General features: G+C 40.1%; 1 protein-coding gene across 5 annotated transcripts in view; it reads left to right on the forward strand.

Annotated features, from left to right (window-relative positions):
* Ctnna3 (catenin alpha 3) overlaps positions 1-26,473 on the forward strand; it is a 1,580,538-nt gene that overhangs the window by 790,423 nt on the left and 763,642 nt on the right. For all 5 annotated transcript variants that reach the window (XM_021173456.3, XM_029482775.2, XM_029482772.2 and 2 more), the window contains one exon: positions 19,415-19,495. In XM_021173456.3, coding sequence (XP_021029115.2) covers positions 19,415-19,495 — 81 coding nt within the window. The remainder of the gene's footprint in view (positions 1-19,414; positions 19,496-26,473) is intronic.

Here is a 26,473-nt window from a genome sequence, read left to right on the forward strand (position 1 = left end):
ACCCATCCATCCATCCATATTACTTGGCCTTTTACTCTGTGTGACATTTCACCAGTTTGTTCAAGTAAAGGATGGGTATTGTTAAAAGCCTAAAAACTGAAGCATTTCGTTTGTGTGTGGCTTTTTGTTTGTTTTTGTTTTGTTTTTGTTTTTGTTTGCTTTTTGTTTTTTGCCTTCTCCATGTTTTTGTATTAATTCAGCATGCAACTTACATATCTTTGAAAACCAGACCTGATTCTGCTTTGCCTAGGTTTCTCAGAATCCATTGCTTTCTCCATAAGTTTGTCATAGCTGCTGAGTATGAAAATGTACTCATTTCATTAAATGGAAATTTGACCAGAAGGTGAGTGGGACACTTTGGTCTCCAGTGACTCAAATTCCAAATTTGCATGTGTATTACTGTACATGTGACTAATAACTCAGGAAGGACCTATGCTCAATATAACCACAGTAGGGAGTAAGGTCAAGGATGTGATCCCAATACAGAGAACAGACAGACATGCCTTTTGATGTTGTTCCAGGAACATCAGTATACTGACACATCAGCAGATGTGTCATATAATCAAAACCAATGTGACAATAGCTTCAAATAAAGATGTTACAGTAAACAAAAAACCTGTAAACTACTCATAAACAGCTGCAGTATTCATAGTACAGAGTAAGGTGGGGGAGGTGAGGCCAACACAACAGCTCAGGGGTAAGTGCTTGCTGTGAATGCATGAGGACCTGAATTTGTATCTCCCGGATCTATATTAACCTGAGTGATGCTATCTATGAGCTCTGAAAATCTGCCTCTTTCATTCCCCCGACCTCCACCCAGCCCAGCTACAGCAACTGTCTAGTCACAACGCAGAGATCCAGGTTCATTGAGAGACTATGCCTCAGTAAATAAGAAAGAGCAGTAGAGGAAGACATGACAGTGTCAACTCTGACCATAGCATGTGCCTGCTCAAACAAGTGTACTCGCCCCCACACATTCCAATACACAGAAATAAAACAAAATAAAATAGAAAACTAAAGAAGGCGTACTCCTACTGCCCATAACTCAACTTTCCCTTCTATATTACAAAGAGCAACATTTTTCTTTTCACAGTGGCTGCCAAACCTGAAAGAATACTCACACAGAGATTAGGCATATGTATGCTTCCTGATAGATACTGGGCAGTTAGCCAAGAATTATTTATACAGGTTGAAGTTAAAATTCCAAGAGAGTTTTAACTAGCTAGTTTCATGCTAGGAATTTCTACATGCAAAAATACCATAACCATGGATTTGTTACCCAGTACTGATCAATGACAAATGTTATTCTAATGTTAGTTACATCAATAGCTAGCTTCTAATTTTGTTGACTTCCTTTTCTCATTTCTATATTTGAAACATGGAATAATTTCTGTGCCTATTTACTAAGATTCTTTTCCCTCCAAATAATCTGCCCTTTGACAAAAAGGAATAACCCAAAGCAAGTCAGTGCAACGCTGGGCACCTGACCAGTGTAGGATTGGCTAGGAGCAATCCATTTGTTCTGAACCATTGCTGTTCCAGGTGTGGCCCATGGGCCTGCCGTGTCACCATTACCTGGATTTGCAAGAACAGAGGACCTCAGACTCTCATATCAACTTCAAGAATCAGAACGTGCTTTCCTTTGGAGACCCTTAAGCAAAACAAAGCTTGAGAAGCAGTGTTTAGGATCCTTGAAAATTAAAACAATGCTTTATCTGAATTACTTATACTGAATCCACATTGAAATCCACAAAATAGGGAGAATAGATATTGAGATGATAGTTGTTCTTATGATTTCTAATCTGAAATAGTCTTTGTAATTTCAAAATCCAGTCAAATACGGAATGCCTATTTTCAAATATAGGATATTTCTATCTCTATTTATCTCTATGTCATCTCTATCTATGTCTGTAACTGTGTCTCTATGTATATATCAATGTCTCTATGTCTTTATGTCTATATCTATGTCTCTATTTTGTCTCTATGTCTCTATTTGTATAGGTTAGAAATAGACAAGTTGCACTGGGTTGACAGTTCACATAGGTGGGAAAGATTGGACTTAAGCACAGTATCAACAAGCAGAGTCTTCTGTTTCACACACCGTAAACCAAGCCAGGTCTTAGTTCATGGTGGGGTGGGGTGGAGTATTTACATTGGTTTGGAGGGAGTAATGGCAAACGTTCATAGATTTGTTGAGGTAAGGTATATTTGTATGCTGCTTATCTCCTAGTCTTCTTTCTAAAAACAGTGTTCAGAGGCTAAAGAGATTTCCCACTGGTTCAGAACACTTGGGGTGTTCTTGTAGAGAACCAGGGTTCAGTTTCCAGAGGATCAGGGTTTTATTTCCAGAACTCAAAATGGTGGCTCGCAATTATCTGTAACTCTAATTCCAATGGCACCTACACCCTCTTCTGACTTCCTCTTCTGGCTTCCACAGGCTCTAGGCACACATGCACACAGTGCAGGATTATACATACTGAAAACACTCATAAAAATAGATTGAAAATTTATGATTCTTTTAAAAAAAGAGAACTAAGGTTCTTTAAGCATAAAGACTGAGTAAAAGAGATGTTCGATTTATGCAATTGTAGAAAAATGCATCCAGTTTAAACACTTGTAGCAACACACTTATTTATAAAGAATCTTCACCTAAATTAAACATGCAATTACCACATTTGATTTTTACTGTTTAATAAAGTATCTGAGACATTCCCTCTGATGAGAGCCCAGCTTCAACAGTGCCTATCTGCAATTATCTCAAGGCCCAAATGTTTGCATGCTTGTGTGTTTCGTGACTTTGGCCGATACTCCTTTCTAATTAGATACAAACATCACACCTAACTCATGCTAGCATGGAGCATCTTGTCTACAACTCTACTCTGACATCTAGAAGTTTTCCTTACTTATATGGATTTTCAAGTACTGTATTTGGTTTTTCTATCTGCTATTCTTGATCTCCAGATTCCTTGTGATGGAATGATAAATATGTACTTTCTGCTCTATTTTATTATTATTATTAATTATTATTAATTATTTTATTTATTTACATCTCGAATGTTGCCTTCCCCTCCCAGTTCTTGCCCCTTGCAGAATTCTTTCACTCATCCCCCTCCCCTTCGCCTCTGAGAGGGTACCCCCTGGGGGGCATTCCCCCTCCTGGGGCAACAAGTCTCTACTAGATTAGGCAGATCTTCTCTCACTGAGGCCAGACAAGGCATTCCTCTGTTACATATGTGTGTGTGGGGAGGGGGGTCAGACTAGCCCTTTGTTTAGTCTCTGGTAGCTCCCAGGGGCTCAGGCTAGTTGACACTGTTGGTCTTCCTATGGGGTTGCTCTCCTCATCAGTTTCTTCAGTCCTTCCCCTAACTCTTCCATAGGGGTCTCTATCCTCCATCCAGTTTTTCTGTGGGTATCTGCATCTGTACTGCATCTGTCACCGTCAGCTGCTGGTAGAGCCTCTCATAGGACAGCCATGCTAGGGTCCTGTCTGCAAGCACAGCATAGCATCAGTAATAGTGTCAGGGTTTGGTGCCTGCCCATGGGACAGATTCCAAGTCGGGCTGGTCACTGGTTGGCCATTCCTTCAGTCTCTGCTTCCTTTTGTTCCTGTATTTCTTTTAGACAGGAACAATTTTGGGTAGAAAAATTTGAAAGTGGCTTTGAAGCTGGTTTGTTTCCATTTCCCTGAGGTTGACATGGAGAGGAATTAATGCTCTCAGCTTTCTGACAGCAGTCATTGAAAGGGACCATCTCTTCCTCTAATGCTGCTGATTCTCCAGAGCACACTGCAGGAAATGCTACAGGCATCAGCTAGTTTAATTTTTAATTCAGACGCCCATTGTTTGATGTTTACATGCCATTCCTAATTCTGAAGCCAGAATTTATGGCTTGTTCTAGCGGTTATCATCACAGTAATCTACTGCAACTGGGCTGTGCTTCATTATGAGCATCAGTCTTCTCTAATGGCTGGTGCTGATATAGAGCACCACCATCAAATCACTAGACTCAGAGAGGTCTGGATTGGGACTCTTCAACTCCATCACTTTGGCTAGGTAGGCCAGTTTCCACCATTCTAGTGATAGAGAACACTGACCCTTGGAGAAGAGAGGAATGGGTAGTAAATGCATGCATGTTTAACATTTATGTTTGCAACCCTTCTGGATTCAGATACTGTCAACATAAGCTCAGTTCTCCAGATCTTGTTCAGTGCTAAGTAATAAGAAAACATAGGCTTTATGAAACCATAAACCTCTTAAGTATACATAAAAGCAGTGTCAGTCTTCTTTGGGACCATAAGTATAATAAACATATTTCAAATGTGCCTACAAATGTTCCTTCTACCCATATTAACCCACATTCAGCAACACATGTCTGCAATGACCCAGCATCTGTAAACGTTACGTTTTAAAAATGGTTGTTGTGATGGTTACTTTAAGTTGTCAACTCAACACTACCTAGAAATCACGTGGAAAGAGTCTCCCAGGGCTGTGCAGGTGAAACTGGCCTGTGGACAGGTCTCTGAGCTATTGTCTTGATTGCCCTTAAGTAATATGGAAGATCTAGCCTAAAAGGGTGTGACACAGTTCCCTGGTGTTTGACCCTGAACTATATAATAGTGAAGAAGTCTAGGTGAGTTCTAAGCACACATGGATTCACTTTTCCTTGATTTTGGGTGTGGATGTAGTGCAACCATCTGTTTCCAGTTCTTATCACATTGACTGCCCACCAAGAGCAGACTGTAACTTGGGATTGTGAATCACACAGTTTCTTCCCTGTGTTGCTTTTGGCCCAGTATTTTATCACATCACCAGACATGAAACAAGGACAGTTGAATAATCTACATTCAAACTTAATTGACTGACATTCCCTTACAACCAGGAAGTCTCGGTCATCTGCTGTCTTTGGATAGACACTATTTAGTTTTGCTTCTCAGATATAAGAGTTCTCTGGGCTCTGTTCCTTGGCATTAATTAAAGCTTACTGAAGGACTTTAGAAATCTCTGCACATTGATTTTCTGTAGGGGAATCACTCAATAAATCTTCATTTATTATTGCCCATGTCTGCTACCCATGTTGTAGACCAAGGGCTGTCTCATTTCCAGTCTTGTTGATTGGATGGGGGAGAGGACTATCTTTAGTCACCAGTGCCACCTTAACTGTGTGCCTCAGTCATGGCTTGTCACTTACCCCTATATCAAGGGTATAATAGTGAATCAGGTTTAGAGTGATGGGAACTGCCAGGCTCCTAGAAGCAACATGCCATTTAGCCAAGATCTTGGAATGGTCAAGCATCGTTATTGCTTGGGGTCTGAGGACAGAGAACACCATAGTTCTTGAGGAGGGGAAGTTACAAGCATTCAGAATATAGTGAGCTTGTCTGGCTCCAGGGAAGCAGTGAGCTAGGATCATTTGGCCTTGAAATAGAACAAGTCAGCTCAGCTTCGCTAATGCTGTTTCCCAGAACATGAGACCCCAGTGGGAGTGAACATTTTGACCAGACTTTTCACTGAATATCTGGGAAACAGGGGGCCACTTGAGTCCAGGCACTGGGCTGTGTTCTGTCTGCTGTGGCAAGATAAAGTACTGCTTCCTTTTGTCAAAGGATAGCTTCCGATTAAGTTCATGTGCGCAGGGAACGGCAGCAGCAGGGTATGGGTAGAACCTTCCATGGGCTTTGCCTTGTGGGGTTGGGGATAACAGCAGCACAGTTTGAGGATATTCTTGTTGGGGCTTGTTCACCAGGCTGATGGGGTATAGGAACAGCAAAGCCTTGAGGACAGGGGGGGTGCAGTGGTCACTCGCCTGCAAATAAGGACACACCCCAAGAGCAGTTCCTGTTTCAAGACGGTGTAGGTACATTGGCCACAGCTGAGAGAACACAGTGCCGTCTCCCTTTTCCTGGACACACAGTTGGACAGCTTCTAAGCAGGACTGTGAGAGTCACTAATGCTGGGACTGGAAGTGGTCAAGATGGTGGCATCTCTGTTTCCTTTCCCAGAGTGCAAAGCCTCTCCTCGTTTTCAGCTTGTTTAAGCTGGTAAACTGGTGGGGGTGGGGGGAGGTATGGCATGAAAGAAGGGAAGGGTTTCCCTCTTGTTTCTGTGATATTACACCAAATGTCTGTGCAGTACAAGGTTCATGGGCTCTCTCACGCACCTTTGGTTTTTTTCTCACCAAACATTTTGATGGTGTGTGTGTGTGTGTGTGTGTGTGTGTGTGTGTGTGTGTGTGTTTGAGTGGGTAGGTATGCCACAGATCATGTCTTGAATCCAGAGACCAACTTGTCAGAGTGGTCTTTCTACTTCTATCTTGCAGTTTCTAGGGATCAAATTCAGAGCACCAGGCTTGGATGCAGGTACCTTTATCTATTGAGCCATCTCTCCAACCCACCAGACATTTTCTTCTTTCCTTTTGCAGTCCCTTAAGAGGAACAAGCAGAGGTTTGTGCTTGTCTGAGAACCATTCTCCCTGAAGTTCCAGTGTGACTTTTATTTTATTTTTAATATTTTTAAAATATTTCTTTACATGTAGGAGTAAGTTACCAGCACGTATGTGGGTGTGCCATATGTGGCACAGAGATGGGAAGGTAACATCAGGTTGCCTGGAACTGGAGTTACAGTTGATTGCTAGCTGCTATGTGGGTCCTCTGCAAGAGCAGCTAGTGCTCTTAACCTCTGAGCCAGGTCTCCAGCCTCTAGTGTGGGTTTAAATATTTTAGAACATGGTTAGCTAGGCTCTGTGTGAGTCTGGAACAACAGGCTAAATAGACTTGAATGCCCTCAGGCCTTCTTTTGGATTGACTGAAGTGAGTCCCATTCACACCCCTGTATTCTACATATTTTATAAGAACCTCCTTTTCTACTGTACTTTCTCAATAACACAAAGTTAAGGTGTAAGATTTTTCTAGGATAGCCTTTGGAACTTGACACTAAAATGAAACATTAAAAGACAAACAAAATTAAAGAACAATATATGCATGCCCTGTCATACTCATAATTTTAAAATGTTCTTCCAACCTTCCTTTTAAAAAATATTTATTATTATATCTAAGTACACTTTAGCTGTCTTCAGACACACCATAAGAGGGCATCAGATCTCTTATAGATGGTTGTGTGGTTGCTGGGATTTGAACTTAGGATATTTGGAAGAGCAGTAAGTACTCTAAACCTCTGAGCCATCTCTCCAGCCTTTCTCCTAACCTTCCTTGAGAAGCAATCAGTGCCAATATTATTCTAGTTAACTTAGAGTTTAAATTATATTAATTAATAACAATATTATTATTATTATTATTATTATTATTATTATTTATTGTCATGTGTGTGTGATTCCCAACTTATCTGTGCTGGCTGGTTTATGTAAACTTGACACAAGCTAGTTATAAGAAAAGAGGAAGTCTCAATTGAAAATAATGCTTCCAAAGATACATCTGTAGGGCGTTTTCTTAATTAGTGATTGATGGAAGAGGGCCCAGCTCTTTGTAAGTGGGACCTCCCCTGGGTTCTATAAGAAAGCAGGCTGAGCAAGCCAGTTTAGAGTCATCCCTCCGTGGCCTCTGCATTGGCTCCTCCCTCCAGGTTCCTGCCCTGTTTGAGTTCCTGCCCTCATCACTTTTGACAATGAACAGTTAGATCAAATGGTGAGTGAAATAAGCCTCATTCCTCCTCAGGTTGCTTTTGGTCACAGTGTTTCATCACAGTGATAGTTACCCAAGATATTGTCGGTAATTAAACTGTAATTGCCAAAACATCTAATCTGCTTTAAATCGACTCTGATTCCCCACCGTTCAGGCCTAAGAGAGGTAGGACATCTGTGGTTGAGAGGGTATTTAAGTGGCCCTTTATTTTTCTCACCTTTTCTGGAGTTTTCAAGGAGAAGAAGAAGTAAAGGAATCGAAAAGCTGTTGCTAGGTCTATAGGTGTTGAAAGCTGACTCTTCTCTTGAACGTGCTATATTGGTAAGGGAAGACATGGAACATGACACAGGCAATTCAATGAATGTCATAGAGGTCAGACTGCTGACATAGGTGTAGACAAGGCTCGGGGAAGCAATAAATGACACAGTGAGACACATAGCTAGCAGTTGCAGGGAGCGCTAGCCATCCCAAACTCTGTAGAAATAAAGGGTCATGGGGTTTAAGAGGAAAAATGTGGGATAACAATGGAAATCTAGGAATTTCTTTTAAATCCATTTTTCCAACAATTCCAACAGTCTTCATACATTTTGACACTTGTAGCTATATGGTCATACATGTGACATTTTGTTCATAGGTGTATTTTAGACTTTTGTTATATCTTTTGAAAGCCATTATTATGGTGAAGTATGTTGGCATGGAATTCTCTGTATTTGTCTTAGTTCTAATTTTTTAACAGTTATTTATTAGTGTGTTTGTTTGAGTGTGTGAGTGTGTGTGAGAGAGAGAGTGTGTGTGTGTGTGTGTGTGTGTGTGTGTGTGTGTGTGTGTGCGTGTGAATGCTATGTGTAGAGGTCAGAGTTTTTCTCCTGGGCATCAATTCTCTCCTCCTACCTTGTGAGTTTTGGGCATGGAACTCAGATTGTGAGATTGTTGTGACAAGTGCTTTTGCTCACTGGACTATCACTGCCCAAACCTTTGTATGTGTATCTTTGTTCTTTAGTTAAGGCTACAATTTTTTAAATGAAGTAAAGACACATGACAAATTTCAAATAGTGTGTAGAGTTTGGAAGTAGACTACTGGGAATGATTTTAGAGCATGAACCGTTGATAGCTCCAAACTTCCACCCTTTGAGTCCATATTCAGACTCCACACAAGCTACATACTCTCCATAAGATTTTTTTTCTCTGTTAAAAATATATGAACATATCAACTTCTATAGAAATTGATATTTTCATCAGTTAATAGAACTTGCTATAAATTACACTTATTGCCTTATTGTAGTGAAAGTCATTATCTACTGATTTATCTGCAGGGAAACATTTCCATATGTCAGGCTTCTCTTAAGTGGAGACTATCTTTTTTGTACTTCACTGCATTCTGTAGTGTGTGAAATCCTTCAAGTTATGAACTTTGAAAAGGTTAAATGATGACATCAGGGATAGAAAAATATTTACGTTAGTCAGTAAATATCAATCTGTTATACTAGCAATCTAGTATCAAAGCATAAGGATGTCTATAAACACTGACTTACGTGTATTATAAAGTATCATGATGGTAAATGTGGATCTGCCTTAGATTTCGTATTTGGGATATGAAAGTGCTTTGTTAGATAGATGATAATTGAGACTTCATAAAGCCCTCTGTTGCACAAGGTTCTATATATTGAATATTATTCTTAAAAGGTATAGAAAGTGTAAAAAATGAAGGAAAAGAGTTAGAAATCAGGAGGAAGGCCAGAAGAAAGTTTTTATAACAAAATCAATGATGTTGTTTGTCTACCTACCAGAGCACAGTGCATGCAGGAAGATGGCTAGAAAAAACCTTTCTGTGCAAAAAAGATGCAAAATTACATACTTGGCCTTTGCATGTCTTTGCATATCATTGTGTGGTCAGTATAGTTGACAAGAAAGTGCTGGTGTATTCTCACTTCCTTCCTAATCACCATAGCTAATCTTGTATGGAGACACACTCAGTCCCCAAGGCGCTCTGAGGCAGTCAGGTACCCAAACCCAGAGGGTTTCTAGAATGAGCCTGACCTCTTTCAGAGATGTGTGTCAAGATCTTATGATGGTGACTCAGTATGGAAGCTGGGAAACTGAAATGCCAGTGTAGACAGGGTATACAGATTAACCTTTAATTGATTTATAAGATGCGTGAACTTTGTCCTAGGCATTTATATTTATTTGCTGTTGATGACTTTATAATGTTCATCGTGCATGCTAAGATCTCTAGAACCTTTCTGGTGATCTCCAGTAAGCTTTCCTGCAGTAGATCCAGAGAGTCGTGTGTGTGTCCATTTGTTCATCTGGCTGTCCAAACACTCTTATGTATTCATTCAAGGAAGAGCATGGTAGAGCAAGGCAGAGCCCTTGCCTGTAACCCCTTTACTCAGGAGGCTGAGACAGTAGGCTTTTAAGTTGGGATCTGGTGTGAGTTATATAGTAAGACAACGTCTTGAATAGCTAAACTAACTAAAGCCTTCCAACATGTTTTACTTAAATTAAAAAATAGAATACTAATCATGCCCCACTTTGATGGAGATCTAGTTGGGATTAAAATAATTTACAAACTCTACCTTAGGTGTCTGCTAGTAACAAAGTTAACGCAAGAGAGAGTTATGATTTATATTCTTTTCATACCTTACTTCACATAAGTGTAGATATTATTATTACTCTGTAGATGAATAGCCTGAAGCTCAGTTTACCAGGCTGGTATGTGACTTCTTTGCACATTACCAATCTTATAATTTTCTTTGGCAATTGCCAGGGATCAAACCAACTCATAAATGTTATTGTAAATGTAGTACATTTAAGTTGATAGAAAATATCCTGAACACAATATGAAAAATAAGTCAGATAAGGCAGATTTTCTTTTTTTTTAATTTTTGAGTCAAGGTTTCTCTGTGTAGCCTTGGCTGTCCTAGAACTCATTCCATAAACAAGGCTGGCCTCTGCCTCCAGAGTCCTGGGATCAAAGTCGTGGACTACCACCTCCTGGAAGCTTTATTTTTATTGTAAATTGGCATGGTAAATCATCATGTTTCATTCCATTGGTACTTTATAGTATATGCTTATTCTAACAAGTTGGAAACAACAGTCAAATAGACATTCTTGAATCTCTTGAGATGGGAAGGGTCTGGTTTGTTTGTCTTTCTCCAGCAATTAGCGATGCTAAATCCTACCACTGTTCTTTGCCTTCTTTTGAGAAATTATTTAGGCATGTTGACTACTTTCATTATTTATTTATTTTTGAGATGTATTATATCTATGTGAATAGTGTATGTATGAGGAGGTTTGAGATTAACAATGGGCATCCTTTCTTGCTTGATCGCCATTTGATTTTTAATTTGTAATTGCGTATAGTGAATTTGTTTGTATGCAGGTGACCATGGTGTTTGGAAGAGGGAATTGGATTCTCTGGAGCTGGGGTCACAGGTAGCTATTAGCTATCAACTTCAGTCCTGGGTATTGATTTTGGGTCTTCATTCTGTCTCACAGGGGGGCCAGCCAACAATCTTCCAAGATCTGACTATCTCTGTACTTTCTAGGACTGGGTTACAGTCCTAGTCATCTACCCTGACCTATGTCTACTTTTAATTGGTTTATTGAAGGTATTTTTGATGAGCTGTTATTGTTGTTTATATTTTCTGGTATTAGCTTGTTGCTTAAAATATAGTTTAGAGTCATTTTGTTTTTTGTCTTCTTTACTTTGAAGCTCTTATCAAAAGTCGTAATCACTTTACTCTCCCAAAGCATTTTTTTTCTGTTTTATTTTACCAGTCTCTTAGACTTATTCTATTCCTACACTGTGACAAAGTGAAGCTATTCCAAATGTCAGAGTGGATGTTTGGTTTGTTTTACTTTTATTTCCATATCACAGTGCTTGCTTCAGGAAGATTATTCAGCATGCCCACTGAAGGCGTTGTCTTGACATGCTGCGATACAGTGGGATTCTAGAGAGGAGGTTTCAGTTTGCACGCCTGTCTATTTGTATATCTTTCATGCCTGAAAAATGTGGTCTAAAATCTGTTCCCTCTGCTATTTGTTAAGCATAAAATATTTTTAAAGTTATTTCTACAGAGAAGAACTAAGTTTAAGAGTGTCATATTTCATCTTCACCATGAAATAAAGATTTCACACTAAAAGGGAAATGTTTCATTTCAAAGCTTGAGAAAAAAAAAAAGAGACATACATAAAAAAAGTAAGAAAAGAAAAATAACAAAACAACCAAAACACATTTCCCTGATCTTTAAATTCTACTCAGGGAACCTCCGCACTAACACGTTCATGTTCCTTTCATTATCAATTTGAGAAGCTGATGTTTAATTCCCCATTTCTCGTGTTTAGGGCTTCATTGTTTTCAAGAACATTGTTTTCGTGACCATGTTGTTTCAAATGTCTCCTTTTATGTTCGCTGTTTCAAGTTTATATTACACAAGTTTCAGCGCATTCTCAGTGATTTGCTTATATGAGAAGTTGCTTAATAAAACAAGCAGACTACTCTGCAAGGGTTTTTTCTTTGGCGGGAGGGGACATGGTCATGTAATAGAGTTTGAAAATCATAATTGAGTATAAGATCATTTGGTAGCAAACCTTTATGTTTAGACATTGAGGAACAACAGCATTAATGGGGCTTGTTGACAACTAATTGTTTTCTTTCTCTGTTATTCTGCAAAAAAATTTTGAACACTCACATGTGCAAGTTCGAAACTTTGGAGATTAGAAGTGGCTCCAAGGGATGCAAGCGAACAGCTACTTGAGTCTCCTTATTGAAATGGGGATCCTTGTGTGCACCAGGATCTCCTCCTGAAATGAGCATACCGGTTCATAGCCCCATCACCCAGTCACTCGTCACTACTCAGCAGCGTGGATCACTGTCTTTCTTTCACCTTCCAGCATCTGCCAGTCCCTATCCTACCTCGTTTCCTCAAACAGAGCCCCCAGTTCATCACTTTCCTTTATCCTGCGCATCACTGAATTCACTTCAACACATCTCATCCCTCTTACAGGATTTGGCCATGGCCATCTAATTTTAATTCTGCCTGTGTTCTGATGCCTTCAAATCCACTGTGAAGACTCGGGCCCCTTTGATATAATGGCCTGACCGTTTCACTCACTTGATTAAATTGTATGACTCTCAGTTGTCTGTAGGACCAATTTCATTTCTTAGTGTGGCAAAGGCCAACAGGTCAAGCTTCACACATTTTATGCTAGTTGTCAAATATTCCTTAAGATCCTGGCCTTTGCTTAAGCTGTCCTTCCCCGCTCCACGTCCTTTGCTCTTCTCCTTACTTGCCTGAGTCTCAGATATCCTTCAATACTGCTTTATTGCTTCTTTGGGAATCCATCCTTCCCCTCAGCCTAATGAGAGTGCTATCCCATCAATCTTTAGATTGTCTCAGATGTTTCTATCAAATACTTGGTCTCTGTTTATGTCTTCAGCTGAAGCAGATGTTGTATTGAAGGTGATGTTGGTCCTTATGTGGTGTCTGTTATAGAGTAGGTCATTAAAATTTATCGATTACATAGATCTGTTTATTAAGCACATGTTATTGAACAATCCCAAGAAGGGTAAGAAAGTATAGAAAACTATGACTAATAATTGCTGAGGAGACCCACAATCCTTCTCCTTCAGTTGCAGTAATTGAGATAGATAACTTGAAAGATGTCCATACTGAGGGAAGCAAGAGGTGATAATCAAAGTGGCTTCTCCCAAGCAGAGCTTGTTCCTGAGTTGAGATGCACTGTCTAGAAGACAGGACCCATCAAGGTGTTCTATCAGTTGTTAATAAGCAAACCCAAGATTAAGTCTTGTAAGGCCTTCCACACCAAGATTAAGAATTTGTTGTGAGCCGGGCGTGGTGGCGCACGCCTTTAATCCCAGCACTCGGGAGGCAGAGGCAGGCAGATTTCTGAGTTCGAGGCCAGCCTGGTCTACAAAGTGAGTTCCAGGACAGCCAGGGCTATACAGAGAAACCCTGTCTCGAAAAACTAAAAAAAAAAAAAAAAAAAAGAATTTGTTGTGAATTCCATGAGCAATGGGAAAGAGGGAAGAGTTTTAAAGCAAAAGGCAGATGTAATTAAATCCCAGCTTTCTCTACCACAGGGTAAGTAGCTTGAGGATTAACGGTTTAGTTTACTCTTGTGGTTGTTCTCCAGTATCTTGGATTGCCATTTAAAAATTACTTGCATGAAATAAGAAGCAAGTATTTAACACAACACTATTCTGCAAATCTTTCTGCAGTAAGAAAAATGTTACACATTCATAGTGCTCAGTATACTAGCCACCAAACACACACACACACACACACACACACACAAACATACACACACATATACATACAGACGTACCTCACACACACATACACGCACACACACTACTACTACACTACTACACTACTACGTTAAACAGAGACACTGAGGAAATAAAAAATTAATGTTATGTGATTTTAGTTTATACTTAAATTAAATGGTTATATATGATAAGTAGCTATTAATTTGAACAATGTAGCCACTTATTTATTATTTCTAATGTAATATTAGAAAGTTCTCTGAGGCTGAGACCCAATAGCAAAACAGGTACTCAGTTTAGGGTAAATCAGAGAGTAAATTCATATGCTTATTTCCAAAGGTATAGACAGCTCCAAGGAAATTATAACAATGATTAGTGAAATAGAACACTTTTTCCCTATAAGGACAACATTTAATTGGGGCTAGCTTACAGGTTCAGAAGTTTAGTCCGTTGTCGTCTAGGCAGGAGCATAGTAGCATCCAGACAGGCATGGTGTAGGCAGAGCTGGGAGTTATACATCTTAATTGAACCTGCTAGCAGAATACTGACTTCCAGGCAGCTAGCATGAGGGTCTTAAAGTCTACACCCACAGTGACACACCTACTCTAACAGGGTTGCACCTTCTAAATAGTGCCACTCCTTGGGACAAACATATACAAACCATCACATTTCACTCTCTGGCCCCCATAGGCTTGTCCAAACATATGAGTCTATGGGGGCCACACCTAAACATAGCATAATGCAAAAATACATTTAGTCCAACTTCAAAAGTCCCCATAGACTATAGCAGTCTCAACAGTGTTAACAGTACAAAGTTCAAAGTCTCTTCTGAGATTCACCGGATCACTTAACTGTAATCCCCAAAGCAAGACAGGAAGCCAGCTGGCAAACTCCAAACTGCATCTTCATGTCTGATGTCAAAGCAGTCTTCAGATCTCCAACTCCTTTTTTATCTTTGTTGATTGCAACAAACTTCTTTCTCCTGGGCTGGTTCCACTCCCTCTTAGCAGTTTTCCTCATCAGATAGCCCATGGCTCTGGCATCTTGAATATCTTGGGATTTCCAAGGCAACTTCAATATTACAAGTTTATTTTTTAATGTCTGGGAGCCACATATGCTCTTCTGGGCTTCTCCAAAGGGCTGGTGTTACTTCTCTTAGCTCTGCCCTCTTGAGCACTCTAAGCTCAGGTTGATCCACCCCATTGCTGCTGCTGTTCTCGGTGATAATCCCATGGAACTCGCATCTCTAATACACTGAGGTCTTCCTGCTGCAACTAGACTTTACCAAGAGGCTCACTTCATGGTGCCAGGTCTCAACTCCTTTGCATGACCCCTTCAGTCCCGGGTCATCAACTTCAACTGAGGCTGCATCTTCACCAATGGTCTTCCATGGTCTCTCACAGTGCCAAACCTTAGCTTCAAAACCAGTACCCCTTCATGTTTCAAAACCAGTACTACCCAGGTGAGTCTTACATATTACTAAGTACAGCTGCAGCACAAGGTATAACCTTGGCTATCTCTGGAACACAGCTTCTTTGAGCTCTCAGAAAACACTTTCCAGAAGATTTCAAGGCAGTGATGCTGGTCTCAACTACCACTAATTTCTTAGCTCCAGCTAACCAGCACCAATTATCCCAGTAGTCCCTTCTATTATTCACTCTAAAGCCAGAGCCACATGGCCAAAAGCTGCCAAGTTCTGCTGCTTGCTGGTGCTGGAACATGGCTCCCTTGTTCTATTACATTATTACCAGCTTTCTTTTTTTCAACTGCTTCAGTGCCTAAGCTTGGCTGTCCTGGAACTTGCTCTGAAAACTGACCAAAATAGAACAATGATGGAAAGATTCATAGTCAAGATCATATCCAGGATGACATCAATATGCACAAAACAATTCTAATGGTATTTTATTGGATCAAATCATGCTCAGGGACTGTTTTCCTCAAAGTCTTTTCTTATGGGAAGTTTATTTCTGATGAGAATGTGTGGCTTTCTTTGTACAGTGCTTGATCCGTGTCGTGTTTTCTCAGTGTCTCTCTTCCTGATGCTCTCTGAAAGTCATCCCTTTGCCATTAGTGGGGACTGTACTGACTTCATGATGGATCCTGTCAAGGATTCTTTAAAGGGGCATCTTCCCTTCTGAGTACTGGGTGATAGGCAGGTCCTGGCTGTTATCTATGGCTGTGTTTTAATATCCTGCCCTAGCCATCTCTCATCACAGAACACAGAACTTGTCTTTAGTTTTAGCTCATTGCTTGGTGATTTGTTAAGGCTTTGAAAACAGAAGGAATGAGGTGCTTTTAAACAGGACAGGGCCATTTCTCCTTGCTTTATTTATTTTTATGCCATGCAAAAGGAATAAAGAGGTATAAAGTGGCTCAAGTGAAGCCAAATAAATCTCGATAAATAGAGCAAGAACCCAATAAAAATCTGGGGGTGAGAAAGAAGAAAGGTATTGAGGATGGGAGATAAAAGGAAGGAGTAAAAGAGAAAATTTAATAATTCCTATAGCATTGGGGTCTATTTATTATCACCCAGGGAACAAAGTGCCTTTGACCCAATGAAATATTTTAAACTAGGGTTAAGCTCTGGGTGGAAATTAGGGAATCATCTTTAAAGTCCTTATTGAATCGTGTCCTGCTGTCGCCTCCCGTCATTCTTTATTAAAGCTCTGTGCTTGTCTGCTGCTAGGTCTAGGGAGGCTGACATCTCTTCCTTGTTCTGATGAATCACAGCACAGAGGCTTGTGAGTTTTTACAGCCAACACAACAGGAGCCTCTCATATCATTCCTGATACCAGGGCAGGGGACGAGAGGGCATGGGGAAATCTTTGTCCTAACTCCAGCCCATTTGGGGTGATCTCTGCCTTCATGAAATGGGGAAAGAGAACCAAGAGCTAATAATGTACCAAACTAAAGCATGAAGGCCAGGCTCTCTAGGTAAAATTAGAAACTGTATTTAGACTCATTGTAGATCTGTTTGTGCTGTTACTTTATGTAGCCCCCAATTAATGTTTGCCATTCTCTCTGGCTAATATAAAAACTGCTTGTCTACAGCTGTTGAAGTAATCAAACATTTCATTTGAGTACATTCTCAACCATTGCATTGGGATTGAGAACTTTCTTTTTTTCTCAGTTAAATGACCCAATATCAATATCTCCTACTATGCTTTTCTTCCCTTCTCACTTCTTTTACTATGGACAGTTCCCATCATAAGCACATTATATACTCTTTTAAAGGGAAAGTCTCTGATTTTCATGTGTGTTTATGTGTGCATTTGTGTGTTTATGAGAGCATGTGTGTGCAAATGGGTGTACGTGCCAAGGCCAGCAGACAATCTCTACCGTTGTCTACATCCCTCAGGAGAACCTAGTAAACATATGTCCATGAATAGCTAGCCTCTGCATACTCTCAAGTGATGACCAGTTTTCCACATCTGATGCTAACCAGAAATCTATGTGTAAACTGTGGTTCAGTGGGTACCTGCGACTGCCAAAGAGAGTCATTCAGTTGTGTGTTTGGGCTGAATTGGTAAACTCTATGTTCATCATTAACTTCTCTGGCTTGTTATAGAGCCCTAATTAAAACCAGTTGTACCTTGAATGAAGTTGCTAATTTACGGGCTCATCTGTTCAATAACTTCCTTGCAAGTAATTGCTGTTAGTGTTCTGAGGAAGCCTGGGGAGGGCATGAGAATGTGGAGAAATGTCAGGGGAACGAGAAGAGGCAAGAGCAATTGCTTCAAGGAGTGTGTCTGGCATTGAGTGAACTTTTTTTTTTTAATTTTTTTTAAGGTATTTTCCTCATTTACATTTCCATTGCTATCCCAAGAGTCCCTCATACCCTACCCCCCACTCCCCTACCCACCCACTCCCACTTCTTGGCCCTGGTGTTGCCCTGTACTGAGGCATATAAAGTTTGCACGACCAATGGGCCTCTCTTTCCACTGATGGTCGGCTAGGCCATCTTTTGATTCATATGCAGCTAGAGACGAGAGCTCCAGGGGGTACTGGTTAGTTCATATTGTTGTTCCACCTATAGGGTTGTAGATCCCTTTAGTTCCTTAGATACTTTCTCTAGCTCCTCCATTGGGAGCCCTGTGATCCATCCAATACCTGACTGTGAAGCATCCACTTCTGTGTTTGCTAGGCCCCGGCATAGTCTCACAAGAGACAGCTATATCAGGGTCCTTTTAGCAAAATCTTGCTAGTGTATGCAATGGTGTCTGCGTTTGGCAGCTGATTATGGGATGTATCCCTGGATATGGCAGTCTCTAGATGGTCCATCCTTTTGTCTCAGCTCCAAACTTTGTCTCTGAACTCTTTTGTGAATCTTTTGCAGGATGGCAAGGATTTTAACAGGCATGGCTGTGTAAGCACTTGGTGAGGGAGGCAGAAAGCCTTGGGAATGTGGGGCTGTGGAGAGTAGTGTTTGAGGTGGTGGCAGGAGACCAAGAGAACCAGGATAGAGTGCAACAGATGACCTAGATTTCTGTTGTTGTTGAGACACTGTCTTATTTGAAGGCATAGGATTTTTCTGGGAGTTCAGTCTAGGGAGAGAGTGTTCAATGTTCTGCCTGTCTGTGTTGTGATTCAGTGTCTCTTCATGAAGTCCATTCTGGCAGCTCAGTGGCCAGCTGCTGATTTTTCAAGGTCTCCTCTCAGAGTCCTTTGCAGATTATTAATTTAAAAGCAGCAGGAATTTTCCTAGAGGTGAAACACAATGATTTTTCCCCAATCTCTTTTCTAGGAGGTATCACAAGAAAAGCGTGATTAGATTTAACCCAGTTGTCTCCCACAACAATATTATATAGAAAATGTCAACCAAGGTGACTCTCTGTGTGTTGAGAAGCTCAAGCCTTAGGTTAGAGGATGTAACAGAGAGAGCAGTTCTGCTTGCAGAATGAAAAGGTATCACACCAATTATCTTAAAGAGCCAAAAGCAGCATTGAGTTCTCACTTAAAACAATTTGTTCTTGGAAGATTGTCAGCTAAAATTGTGGTCAACTTTTGCAAATTGTATGAATTTGCACTGCATATTTTATTTAGTGTTTAGCAAAACTCCAATATGGCTCTGCATAACTTACACAATACACCAAGAAAATGACTTCAGAAACTCCCACGGAAGTTGACAAATTGGGCATCTAATGCTTTTAAGCTAATTGCATGCTTAGCGGTTAAAGGAGTTGACTTGTTAAAAATGAAGATCAGAGATTTTTGGAGACAATGCTCTGCCTACTGCCATATTGAATATGACCAAATCCTGTATCAGAAATATTACAGACGCTTAAAGAAGAAAATAATGTGCACTCTAATCGCCGTTCTCCGTGGTGTTTCAGTGAAGTGTTCATGAATCATACACACTGTCATAGCAGTTTTGAAAACTATTCTTGAATTTTAAAGCTGTTATTTTCAGGAAATTTCTAAAGCAAATTGCTAAGTGATAAAGAGTAATTTGGTAGTGTTGCTTATGTCAGTGTTTTGCTTTCTTGCAGACTGGAAAAACAGAAAGGAGTAATACCCTGAATACTGCCATTGTCAACATGAGCAAGAAGACAAGAGACCTCCGCCGACAGGTGAGAGGAAAGAGAGCCACTGGACAGGAATAAGAGGCAAAGGAGGCTCTCATACATTGTCATAACGTGTATTGTTTCTGGTCGTTTAAAATTTAACAAGCAGAAAACCAGAAAAGCAAGCTTCTACTTTCCACATTCGTATGCCTCAAATGTTTTGTGGCAATCAGAGGATAGGGAAAGGAGCATTTGTCTTAGCATCATGCAGAATTGCAGGGGAATCTCGGCTCTCTCCTCATAAGGTGTGAGTTCTGAGGCATGGATTTCATCTCTGAATCTTTTATGAAATGTGATGCATAATGTGGATATCAAGCAAATGCACAGTGCTGGCCTGGAGAGGTGGCTTGGTTGGTCAAGTGCTTGCCTTGTAAGCAAGAGGAACCAATTTCATTCCACAGCAACCTCTTGGGAAACAGCCAGGAGTGTGGTGTGTGTGTGTGTGTGTGTGTCGGCTTGTAATCCAAGTAGTGAATTTCTGGTCCAGCCAGTCTAGACTGCTTGGTGAACTCCTCACAGGTAAAAGGCCCTGTCATAAGTGAAAGGGATATGGGTCATCATTAATGACAACTGAAGTTGTCCTCTGTCCTCACATACATATCCAGCACACACACACACACACACACACACACACGCACACACACACACTTGTGAACACACACACACATATATACATCCATTTCTACACAAAATAAAACACATATACATGACTGTCCAGCACACTGAACATTTAGTGATGTTGGTTAAGTTGACTTTATGACAGCACTGTGCTGCCTGATTTTTAAGTCAGCTTCACAGAGTCAGAGACATCTAAGAGGGTGGAAATTTAGGCTGTAAACAGACAAAACTATAGGGCATTTTCTTGATTAGTGATCAGTGGGGAAGGGGTCCCTTGAGCTGGTGGTCCTAGGTTCTACAGAAAGCAGGCTGAGAAAGCCATGATAAGCAAGCCAGTAAGCAGCATTCCTCCCGGGCCTCTGTATCAGCTCAGGCCTCCAGGTTCCTACGCTGGTTCAGTTCCTGTCCTGACTTCTTTCCATGATGGAATGTGATGAAGTGTGAACCAAATAAACCCTTTCCTCCCCAAGTTGCTTTGTTCATGATGTTTTAGAACATCATAGTTATCTAAGACAAGTACAGACTGAATGTCTCATCCTAGTTCAGAGAACATCTAGTTTCTAGTTTTTCCTCTTTATGGTTTGTGGCTGCTTCAAAAATTAGTTTCTGTTGAGACATTTTCTTTTGGTAGTTAGTCACTAGTATTAGAAGTTTACTTAGGATATTACTAAGAAATTAAGAAGCCCTGTGTTAGGACACAAGTTAATTTCTACCTTCATCCCCCAGACTAGGCCTTTGTTTTCTTATCCTTTCCACGGTTAATAACCAGACTTTTTTCCTTATGAACACCTACAATATGGCCACCATTAACTCATAAAAGCAGGGAAAAAAGCTTTTAACCAGAAGCCTTTAATGCTATATATTATCATAGTTAAATGGGAAGAATTAGAGAAATGGCTGGGCCGTATTTAAATTCAGAAGTAGATTTGGATACAGAATTAAAAGGATTCCTGGATAGGGTGGCTGTGAAATTTAAATTCTGTGACATTCATGCTTTCTTAGCTTGAGGGCCTTCATGTGAATTCTTTTCCCTGTCTGCACTTAGAACTATAAGATGTAAGAGTTAAAGATGTGTACTAGTGCAGCCTCTTTGGGGCACAGATGAGAACATCATACTGTGTGGGTAGGCACTAATAAACTAGGGGCATTAAGTCAGGACTTAGATATTTACCCAGAAGCATGGACCCTCAGAATTCCTTTGGGATTTCTTCTCCCCTTTTTGATACACAGTCTTCTATATCCCAACCTGGCCTCATACTTTTGACCTCTCAAGTGGTCAAAGGTTACAGGTATACACCACCGTACTAGGTTATCTTGTTCTGAGGTACGAGGTATGAAGCCGGAGCTTTTTGCAAGCTCAGCAAGCACTTTACCACTGCCCAGCCCTCCTTCAAAATTCCTGCCTCTTCTGCTCTTCCTACAGTTTGGAAGAGCTATTTCTATATCAACCACAGTATTTCTTGTTCCTATCTCTTCCCTGTAGAGGGATTTTAATCCAGCAATATGGCTACTCTGGCTAGATTACAGAAGTGCCCCTAGTATAAACCTTTAATCCCAGCCAGTGAAGGTAAAGTTAGCTTGTAGAAGGAAGCACCCATTTTTGAAAGTGATAACTAGTTGTATAGCAGACAAAGTGATGGGTCAGAGAAAGATTTGGCAGAAGGAATATGCCCAACTCTCACTTAGAAAAGAGAGAAAAGAGAGGCTACTTAGGAGAGAACAGCACCAAGAACAGGAGAGAAAGCAGTTTTTCCAGGACAGTTGTACAGAGATGGGTTCCAGAGACAGACCAAGCTAGACACAGGTGAAGGCAGAATGAGCCAAAAGATTAGAACATTTTGCTAAAGGTGGTGGTATGAGGCCAAGCAGAGAAATTCAGTCAGAAGCTGAAAGAAACCAGTTTGAATCAGTCATCATGGAAAGAAGTTTTAAGTTAGAACATTTGTGTTGATCAGCCAGCCAGAGTTCAGAAAGAGGTCCAAGTGGTGAGCTTGTTCGGCAGCAAGTCTCAGAGGCCGAAAACATTCTAGGCCTAGATAAGATTGTACGAATGCAAAAAACTTCAAGGACTAGGCCTAGGTTAGTAAATGGAGACAATAAGCCCCTGAGATAATGATTATGACAGGAGAATAAAAGTTATATTTATACTTCCATCTAGTTTGCCACTAGCAATACTGTGCATAAAATTCTAATGTACATTCCAACCTCCCCAGCATTTCCAGTTATTATTTTCCTCAAAGACTTAAGAAAAAGCAATTTCTTGCATGTTAAATTAGAAGATTTAGCAAGTCAAAGTCCAACATGCCCAGTTACGTTTGAATTCTTGTTTAGAAACAAATAGGTCTTCATATAATTGTCTTCCAAATGTGGAATGAGACATACTTTCATTTTTTGTTAAAAAAAAGAATTGTATTTGCTTGAAATTCAAATATTCCTGGGTGTTCTGTATTTTATCTTATAATCACGCTTGGATTGTCTTGACCATCCTTGGTAAGCTACTTCACATCAGGGTAGATAATGCTTTCTCAGAGTTATTTTCTGTTTGTAGAGAACAGCTGAGCTTTGGGGATTCCATGGGTCAACACACATTTGTTTCAGTTTCCTCTTCCATGATTCACCATGAGTAGGAGCCACTGGGAATGTGTATATCTTCTGGGCTCCTTCTACATGGCCTTCACTTGTGATGGTGACAGAAAGCCAGCAATCATGCCATTGCCTAGGAGTTGAGATCCAAAGTGAAAAAACATAGTTTCTTCATTATACAGGTTGAACACAGCCACAAAATTCACTCTAAATGAAGGACTAGGCAGGACCATTCAGAGAAGGAGCACACATATATGTGAAGGCATGAATGAAGAACCATCTTTGGAGACCTGTGATCTTAAAGGCTATTATTCTTAGTTGCTGTAATTGTCATTATCCAAATACTCTTTCCACACAACCAAAATGAACTCATTTACCGTAGTGGAGTCTATTCTTTGGGTATAGAGTTTGAGTATGTAGTTGAGGTTTTGGCATGTAGCTCTGTTCATTGAATACACTTTCCTGGCATGCTTGTAGCTGTGGTATTGATCCCTAACTCATAAACTGGGCATAGTGGTACATACCTGTCAAATCAGCACTCAGGATATAGAGGCAGGGTGATCAAAAGTACAAGATTACCCTCTGTTACAAATGAGTTGAAAACTAACCTGGAATACATGACACTGTGTCTCAGAAAGAAAAAAAAAAGAAACTGTAAAATGAGTAATCTCTTCATCTTTTTTATGCTTTTAACGTTTAAGAGTTTATTCTAAGTGCCTTACATATGTTCCTTTTCCCACAAAAGCAAAGCCCTGCTCTTAGACTGTCTTTGAAATATTTAATGATCATTTCTTGTTCTAGAACTGGCTTTATTTTTAGTAAAATGTCCCAAGAACCTCTCTTTTTGCTCGTCCATCCTTATCCATTTCATAACCATTAGGTTTTTCATCAGTGATAGACCTGCCTTAGCTTTATGTCAGAAAATGATTGATCCTGTAAGACATGCCATACCTTTCTAAGGAGTGTCTAAAAGTATAATGGCCACTATACATTGTCAGTCATGAAAATGGAATATTCTAGCACATGATATAGCCATTTTTGTTTGTTTGTTTCACCTTCTTCTTGCTCTGTGGCTTTCTTACCCATTTTATGAGGAGCAGACTTGAAGTTCTTGCCATGGTGTCTTACATTCTCTGTTACTTGATCACACATTTTTATTCTTAATGTCCTTTATCTCTTTAGTTCCTCCTCAGTTTAGACATACTCACCCACCTCTGATAAAAGGATAGATCCTTACGTTCTTCTCAGCAAATTGGCCCCTCCTCCTTCCACACACAAATCACAAGCTCATCATGTTCAGCATATTGATAGGATGCTCATAGCACCTTGAGCTCCGCCCCTTCTGTACTCCCTGTCATTCTTCTAATCTTATGTCACCTGAGTTCAATAATTGTGTGGGTGTTATTTCTCCCAGCAAACCTTAGCTGCGTTCTCCAGCAGGAGTTCTTATTAACTTTCTGAGACCACTTAAGTAGATGTATTCTTCTTTTACCATAGTCTTTCCTCCTCTGCCATTTTTTTTATAGAGGGTTTTCTTCTCAATGAATTGTAAATTTTTACAATGATAATTATCATCAGCTCTCTCCTTACTGAATATCTGCAGAACTCTTCCACAGGTGTATCGTTTGCACTTGATTTTCATCCTTGAAATAAGAAATAACTCTATAGTGCTGCATGAATTCTCAAGTGAATCAATTTGCTGAACTTCACTTGGTGGATTCATGGTTCTGTGGTATGATATAACTAAAGCCCAAGTGTGTGAGCCCTACCTCAGGGGATAAGGAAAATGGACAGTCATTTTTAAAATCCTCAGAATCAAACGCACCAACTTTACTGTCATACATTTTTTTTCTCCATTACTTATTTTACACATTTTTTAAAAAATGCTACCTTTCTTTATCCTTTTCCCCGGCCTCCCACTATTTACTTGAGTGTTACTTATCTGTTGGAACCCCCAATAGATAAAGCATGTTTTTTAAAAACTTCACAGGTTTACTTCATTAAAAAATCAGGACACCCAAGCATATCCAACTTCTACTATCTCGTGAGGAATCAGACACATTTGATTTCACTGAAGGTGGGTTAGAAGTCTCACTTGTTAATAAGTCAAGGCATCACAGTTCATAGATGCAAAAGTAATGATGTATTCTATCAGCCACCAAATGCAGACACTATTGCATACGCCAGCAAGATTTTTCTGAAGGGATCCTGATATAGCTGTCTCTTGTGAGGCTAAGCCAGTGCCTGGCAAACACAGAAGTGGATGCTCACAGTCAGCTATTGGATGGAACACAGGGCCCCCAATGGAGGAGCTAGAGAAAGTACCCAAGGATCTGAAGGGGTCTTCAACCCTATAGGTGGAACAACAATAATGAACTAACCAGTACCCCCAGGTGGAACAACAATATGAACTAACCAGTACCCCTTCAGAGAACTAACCAGTACCCCCAGAGCTCATGTCTCTAGCTGCATACGTAGCAGAAGATGGCCTAGTTGGCCATCTTTGGAAAGAGAGGCCCCTTGGTCTTGCAAACTTTATATGCCCCAGTACAGGGGAAACACCAGGGCCAAGAAGTGGGAGTGGGTGGGTATGGGAGTGTGTGGGGGGGAGGGTATAGGGAACTTTTGGGATAGCATTTGAAATGTAAATGAGGTAAATACCTAATTAAAAAAATGGAGGAAAAAAAAAGAAAATAGAATTCTGACAATAGCAAACAAAAGAAGCACAACCACTTGATTGATTATTGAATTGTTTGCCTGCCTGGCTTGCAACATCTTTGTATCCCACACTGGGGGCACAAGCACAACCCTTGGAAAGCCATTATCAGTCCTTTACTGGTCATCATTAACATATTAAGTTCTTATGAGTCCACGTCCCACAAATTTGGCACAATGATCAGTTGCTGAATTGTGACTTGATTTAGTTCTTATTGATCAGTCAAGCTTTGCAAAGCATGTTTTGCTCACTTGCTTAAAATTGAAAAATGGAACCTGTATGTACAAGTAGAGTCTATTTGATGCTGGAAGGAGGAATATTTTCTGCAATACTTATTTGCTTCTCAGGAATCTTCCCTTTAGAACACATTCTTTCTGTGGCCTCATTCGATAACTATGGCAGGCTTTCTTTCTTCCAGCTTTCACATACATGTGGCTTTTGCTTTTGTATTTCAATTGTAAAGAAGTGTATTATTTTATTTGAGATACCAAAGCATTATATCAGTGGAAAATAGAAAAAAAAATGATGCCTCAAAACCTTTTACTAAGCTACAATGAGAAAAGATAGAAAGCCCCTCAGTATGGCTTTGCTCCAACATTATTCACATTTGACCACAGGCAAGTGTTTATTGAAAATTCATACCCCACAACTCCTGTTGGCTTCCCATTAACTTCAAATTTTAGGACTATGACTTCTATGCCAAAATTGGCATGTTAGCACCTTTGTTAGGATTTTTTTTTTAATGTCATCCAAGGGAAAAAAACATAGTAAGCCTCTGGACAGGAAACCAGAATGAAAATAAATATACTAAGGGCTACTTAGTTAATACATATACAGGCAAGGTCTAAAGGGAATGCCCCATAGGAATATCTGAAGACAAATGAAGAAAATTTCCTAATAGATCAATCCCAGTCTTTCTGCATTTGTCCCTGTCCATCAGGCTAGTTTTGTCCCATACTAATTCCTTTGTCATGGTCAGCAAAATGTTGGGCATGGCAGTTACATCCAGTGATGTGCAAGGCAGATATGGCTAGAGAGAGAGATCTGCAAAGATGAGTGTATAAGGA

The sequence above is a fragment of the Mus caroli genome, unplaced genomic scaffold (genome assembly GCF_978045245.1).
Source record: "Mus caroli unplaced genomic scaffold, Mus_caroli_1 scaffold_9, whole genome shotgun sequence".
Lineage (NCBI taxonomy): Eukaryota > Metazoa > Chordata > Mammalia > Rodentia > Muridae > Mus > Mus caroli.